General features: G+C 50.0%; 1 protein-coding gene across 1 annotated transcript; it reads right to left on the bottom strand.

Annotated features, from left to right (window-relative positions):
- Positions 1-1110: 1110 nt before the first annotated feature.
- On the bottom strand, positions 1111-3469 carry LOC122372656. Its single transcript, XM_043350153.1, has 2 exons — positions 2202-3469; positions 1111-2075 (listed from the first exon to the last, which is right to left on the bottom strand). The coding sequence occupies exons 1-2, from the start codon at positions 2922-2924 to the stop codon at positions 1521-1523; spliced, it is 1278 nt and encodes a 425-aa protein (XP_043206088.1). The 5' UTR covers positions 2925-3469; the 3' UTR covers positions 1111-1520.
- Between the last annotated feature and the right edge of the window lie 2531 nt (positions 3470-6000).

The following is a 6000-nucleotide window of genomic DNA, read 5'->3' as shown; positions in this document are numbered from 1 at the left end:
TCTCTGTGCTCTCGCCTCTCGCAGAAGCCTTCGTAGAATGTGATTAGGGTACCCATTTTGTTGTCTACCATACATAGACGAGGAGCTGCTGTGCAAGATTAAAAGTAAGGTCAAAAGATCAGGCTTAGACATACGGGTGGCGTGGCAAAACAAGGAAAAAATAAAAAACAAACTAGTACGATCCGCTATGTCGAAGCCAGCCTGTCCGGGGGGTAGGACTAGGAGATGCCACACATGTTCAACTGGGTTCATGGGGGATTGTACACAGAAAAATGTTGTATATGAAATTCGATGTGAACTTTGTCGCCAGGATGGACATGACTGTGTGTACATAGGTGAAACGAAGCGCCCCCTGCGACTGCGCTTCAACGAGCATGTACGTGACCTCAAAAATAGAACTCCAGATACTCCCATGGGAGAGCATTTCCAGGCCTCCCACTCTAATATCTCAGTAGATGGCAAAGTACCTCTCACTGTGAAAGTCATGTACAGGTCTAAGGACCACCCGGATCGAAAAATAGCCGAGTCTTTGATGATCAGGAACCACCGCCCACGTCTAAACAGTAACGATTCGTCATGGCCTATCCTGTGAAATTATATGTATGTACATTGTACCTACATGTGTGTATATGTGTTGTGCGAACTCCTTTGAGATATGTATTAGTGATTTGGATTGTTTATTGATGTGCTTGTTTTCATTTGATTTGTATAGACTCACCTTCCACACGCGGTCTTCACAGATGTTAGGATAATTTCGTCTTAAACTGTCCTTACTTTCTTTCGGTCTAAAGCCTTTGTCATGATTTTCTAGCTTTATGAAGGTATCTAAACCTGATTATAGGTATTGTTATTGGCCGGTAGGTGTATCTAAACCTGTGTACTCATAGATAGAGTTTTCACCTTTCAACGGAATTATAATACTTGTACAGTGGTACGATATCGATTTTGTCACGAACTGATGTACGTAATTTTGTAGAGGCAGTTGGAACGCGAGCGGCGAAAACGAAACTATTGTTTATCTTGTTATATATGTTCACAAAGGCCAGTGGCCGAAATATCACATATTTTCTGTCAATAAATTACATTTTTCGGCACTTTGTTTTATTCAATATCGAGGATAGGTCATGCTTATATATTTTCAAATAACTATTACAATGTTCCTCGCACAAGCACTTAACTCCATCAATAAAAAAAACTTAGCTATGTAAATCTTAATTTCTTCTGATAAGAGCAATTGACATTGAAAATGTGCATTGTTTTTCATTAAAAACAGATTATATATTGCGGTAAAGTGTCTTTATTTTAGTGGTCGCATTTTACTAAGAATGCGGCATACACACCGCACACCACCGTCAATGCCGCAACGCAGCTTAGATTTCGAAAGTAAACATTTATCCTCGCCCGAGACAGCACGATATATACCGTATAATCATAGTTCATAACATCCCTACCGCACGGATGCCAGCGGTATTATCTGGAGCTGGACCTTTGATCATCCGACCGTCCATTCCATGCGCGGTCTAGCCCTCCGCCTTGGTGCTATGCAGCAGCCTGATCAACTGGGTGGCCATGCGCAGTTTCCTCCATCCCCAGCCGCGCGTGCGTGCCGGCCTCTCTGGCACCCTCCTCTGAGCGGCCAGCGCCAGCCGCGTCCACTGGCACGAGCAGCGGCCGCGGCACCGGCAGCACACGAACATGGCCACCACGCAGTCGGCCGTCAGCGTCAGCCGGTCGTGCGCCAGCGCAAACTCCACCTGGCACCAGGCGCCGCGCTCGGCCGCCTCTGTGACCAGCGCGCGGCTCTCGGCCGCGTCCAGCCGGCTGTAGAGCAGCCGCTCGGCCAGGGGCGGCGCGCCGCGCGCCACAGACGCCGCGCCCACGCCGGCGCCGGCCGCCGTCGTCTCCACCTCGATGCCCTCCTGCCACTGCTGATCGTAGTGCTGCAGCTCGCCCGTCACCTGCGTGGGGTCAGCCTGGGGCGGCGGCGGCGCGTCGCTCCGGCGGCGCCGCTCCCGGGCCAGTCGGCAGTGGTGGTCCCGCACCCAAGCGGCGTGCAGCCGCAGACTGGCACGGGTCTGAGGAATAAACTCGTTAATGTTCAATGGCGTTACATCCAAACTGTAAACATTCATTACCAATAATTAAGCCTTACTTTACTCTCATTCTCAGCTCACGGTGTAGAACACATAGCAGCGGCCCACCTTCATAAGCTCGTTGGTGCTGTGTTTGCTCTTCTGGACGCAGCTGAAGTACTTGCGCAGGCAGTGGCTGTAGTCGGTGACGGGCCGGTACTGAGTGTCGCGCCGCTCCGCCAGCTGCGCCGTCTCCGTCTCCAGCTGCCGCAGGCGCTCCAGCAGGCGGCGCTTGTCACACGCCTCCTCCAGGCTCAGACCCTCGATCAGCCACGGTTTGACGGCGGCGGCCGGCGGCGGCGGCGGTGGCGCGGCGGCCGCGTCCCCGGCCGCCGGCTCGGCGTCCTCGCTGTCACGGTCGGCCAGCCGCAGCCGTTCCCACTTCCTCAGCAGCCGGCTCGGCAGGTCGGTCGGCGGCGCCGCGGCCAGCTGCAGCTGCCGGCGCGCCTCCGCCAGCAGGCCGTCCAGCTGCCTCTGCTGGTCGGCCAGCAGCCGCCGCCGACTGGCCAGCTGCGCCAGGCGCGGACGGCAGGCGGCCTCGCTGCGGCTGCGCCAGCGGCTGGCGAGTCGGCCACGCAGAGCGCGCCACTGCCTCTCCTCCAGCCGCTCGCTGGCGGCTATACAGGCCTCCAGCTGCTGAAAGGCGGCGACCAGAAGCGGTCGGGAGCTCGAGGAGCGCTTCAGCAGGACGGTGAACTGCCGGCGGGCCTCCTGGAACGTCTGGCGCACGGCGGCAGCAGCGGCGGTGCGCGGGCCTACCCTGGTGACAGTGCGGCCGGCAGCTTGCTCCATCCTCCACTGCTACCACCAACAGGTCAGTAACGATAGTCTGACCACCGCCAGCGCTGGAGGCTTGGTTACTAGCTTGGTTTGGCCTGGTTTAGCATATGTTGCGGTCTTTATGCTATAGGTATATGTACATACATACAGATAACCACATTTATGTGCCAGGTATTTTTATTATTAACAATGCTGATGGGCTACACTAAACATTAGGCGCTTATGGTGATCGAATATGTTACAAGTTCGCACAAACTTCATGCGATTCGTAGGACGTAGATAGTTTGTAGGTAGGTACTTATCTACCACAAACCCATGTACCAAGAGGTCACCGACTGAAGCTTCCAGGGCACTAGAATCGCGCAATGGGCATTAAAAAAACGAAAGTTACTCTAAAAAAAGATTCTAACGTAGGTAGGGTAGTGCACAATACGAATACAGAAGTTACCCGAAGATCTGAACAAGCACTCCGGTCAGCACCACCAGCGCTGAGGCTCAATTGTTAAAGCAAAATACAAGCAAAATAGGTACAAGAACCCCAAGAACCTTTAAAATGCCTGCGTTATGACCGGACAAATATGAACTAAAATCACTGTCTCGTGTTGTTTTTGCTGTCCCGCTTCCCGAAAAGTTTATTTTTCATCATTTCGGTCGCTTGCTATGCTGGGACGAAACTGTCGCGAAAAATGTCTTAACCCTCGCCCGTAAACGGCGATCTGCCACCTTCGCCCATGCAGGGGGGGGGGGTTGGTGCGACCCCCCCTTGGCGTTTGAAAACGGAGCGTCGTAGAGCTTAGCGGAAAAGACCAACGGATTGCTCTCGCCGAGATCTCGCGATTGGTGGTATATTTTTTGGTCCTAGGTCAACATTTGACCTACTTTTGACCGGTCAAAGGTCAAATTTTCGGAAAAATAGACTTTTCAACTTTCCGCGGCGATTGCGGCAAAACGGTGGGAGATATCGACTTGAAACCTTCACTATCGTGTTCCTTGATCAATTCTCTATCGTTTGGTATGTATTTCGTTTCACTAGCTCTAAAAATGGCGCGTTGGGAGCGCCGGAAGTCGGCAAGGTCACAGTCGGCGGCAGAAATTCGAAAAATCAAAATTTAAATTTTTGAAATCTTATTGTATTTTTGGATTTGGAAGGTCCATTTGCTCCCTATAGAAGCTAATATTGCTGCATATTCCCATTGAGGTGACAAGAATTAGCAAAATAGTGGTTCGGGCGTTTTTCAAAAATAGTACCGGACGCTGTTCCTCTTGTGACGTCATAGCTCCGTGACCTGACCTGACCCGGTCAAGTTTCTTATACCATATGATAGCCAATACTTGCCCCAACATGCATGGGAAGTTTCATCACGATCCATCAACCGATGTCCGTACCACCGGCAGGAAACCTCGGGCGTTGGCACTCAGTTTGTGAAAATCCGGCCGGAGGCTGTTCCCTTTGTGACGTCATAACTCCGTGACCTGACATGACCCGGTCAAATTTTTTTTATCAAAAGATGCGCAAGGTTTGCCTCATAAGGTACCCAAAATTTGGCGGCGCTGCGCGCCGCCGTTTTTGCACTATTTCCGAAAAACCTCGGGGGGGGGGGTTGCACCAACCCCCCCCCCCCTACATGGGCGAGGGTTAACCCGGCACCGCCTGGGCTATTTCCGTACCAACGACAGCCTGGGGGGGGGTCGGATCCGACCCCCCCTGTTATCCCAAGAACCAATGGTCCTATCGAGCCCCGCTAGGCGGCGTTTGAAAGATCTCTACGAGAACTTCCCAAAGCACTCTTAAGATTTTAAGAGTGAGGTCAACTTTCGGGTCAAGATCAGGTCAAAGGTCAAATTCTGGGGTTTTGCATGATTAGGCTTGCGGACAGCGGAATCGATAGCTGCTGCTCGAAACTCACCAAAAATCACATCAAAGACCTAGTGAAGGTACCATGTGCGTATAGGGGTCATACTAAGTACGGGTCAAGGTCAGGTCAGGTCACGAAAGGTCACGGTTTTCACTTTCTGCTACATGGGCGTGCGACACATGTTTTATGGCTTATTTTTCACGCCGAATCCGATGGTAATGGTTACCTACATGTGACCCCAAGTCACTGTGCTGGTGTTAAGTGTGCATTGTAAGCATAAAAATCGTTTATACCATACAAAACTAAACGAGGGCTAAGAAAAAAGTCAATTTTTCAACTTTTTACTTTTAACATAAAAATGCACTTTTCTAGACGAGCATTGTCCCAGGAATCTAGTAGTGGTGCCATTGGTTTTCACATACGATATTCAAAAGTGCCTCTAATTTGCAAAAATGCTTATGACGTCACCATGCCCAATGCATGTTGGAGCTATTTTTTACAATTTGGGGGTCAAAAATCAAGATAGAAAGTTGAAATTGGGACAACTTATGTTCTAATAGAGCTCTATAACATATATTCCGTTTTTTAATACCTATCAAAAGTTTGGATTTTATAAGCTGTTAAAAAAAAAAGTTTTTTGAATTTCTAGGGGTGAAAAACGCATTTCATGGAAAATCCGAGATAGCCATTTTAAAGAACACGTTGAGCTGCGTCTGTTCATGTCCCTAATTTGCAATTTGCTTTAAACCTTGCTCTTGGCGATTTTTAAACATTTACCACTTTTTGACTGAAAACGCCATGTAGTTACCTACATCACTGAAATCGATATACCTACCTAAAAAATGGGAAAAAATGTTCTTAAAAATTACACAGGAGATAGAGGTGGCAAAATGTGGACCCTCGACTCGGAGGGTGCTTTCCCCAATTTCTAGTACCTACCAATTAGTTCCATATAATGTTGAACTCAATGGGCAGTGCCAATTGCAGTTTCAAATCAGTCCCAAATGATACCAAATGCATTGCCGCGCGTGTTAACCCGCGCCGGGCCGGTGCTCTGAGATTCCGCGCCGGGCCGGGGGGGTGTCTGAACACCCCGCTTCTAACTCGGCTCCTGGACCAGGTAGCTACACGTGGTAACCGGCAATCGAAAGAACGTCCAAAATAAGGATGAAAACACTTCGGTCATTTTTTCGGTCAGGTCAAATGTCAGGTCACCAGAGGTCACCAAATGT

Source organism: Amphibalanus amphitrite, unplaced genomic scaffold, assembly GCF_019059575.1.
Source record: "Amphibalanus amphitrite isolate SeventyFive unplaced genomic scaffold, NRLGWU_Aamphi_draft 001382F_arrow, whole genome shotgun sequence".
Taxonomy (NCBI): Eukaryota; Metazoa; Arthropoda; class Thecostraca; order Balanomorpha; family Balanidae; genus Amphibalanus; species Amphibalanus amphitrite.
This window is presented reverse-complemented; position numbering and strand designations above follow the sequence as displayed.

Bases quoted from the DNA above. Each gene is read 5' to 3' on its own strand.
- LOC122372656 (XM_043350153.1), bottom strand. From the start codon at position 2,924: ATGGAGCAAGCTGCCGGCCGCACTGTCACCAGGGTAGGCCCGCGCACC. The intron at 2,076-2,201 runs GTGGGCCGCTGC...TTTATTCCTCAG, and splicing joins GCACCAACGAGCTTATGAAG to ACCCGTGCCAGTCTGCGGCT.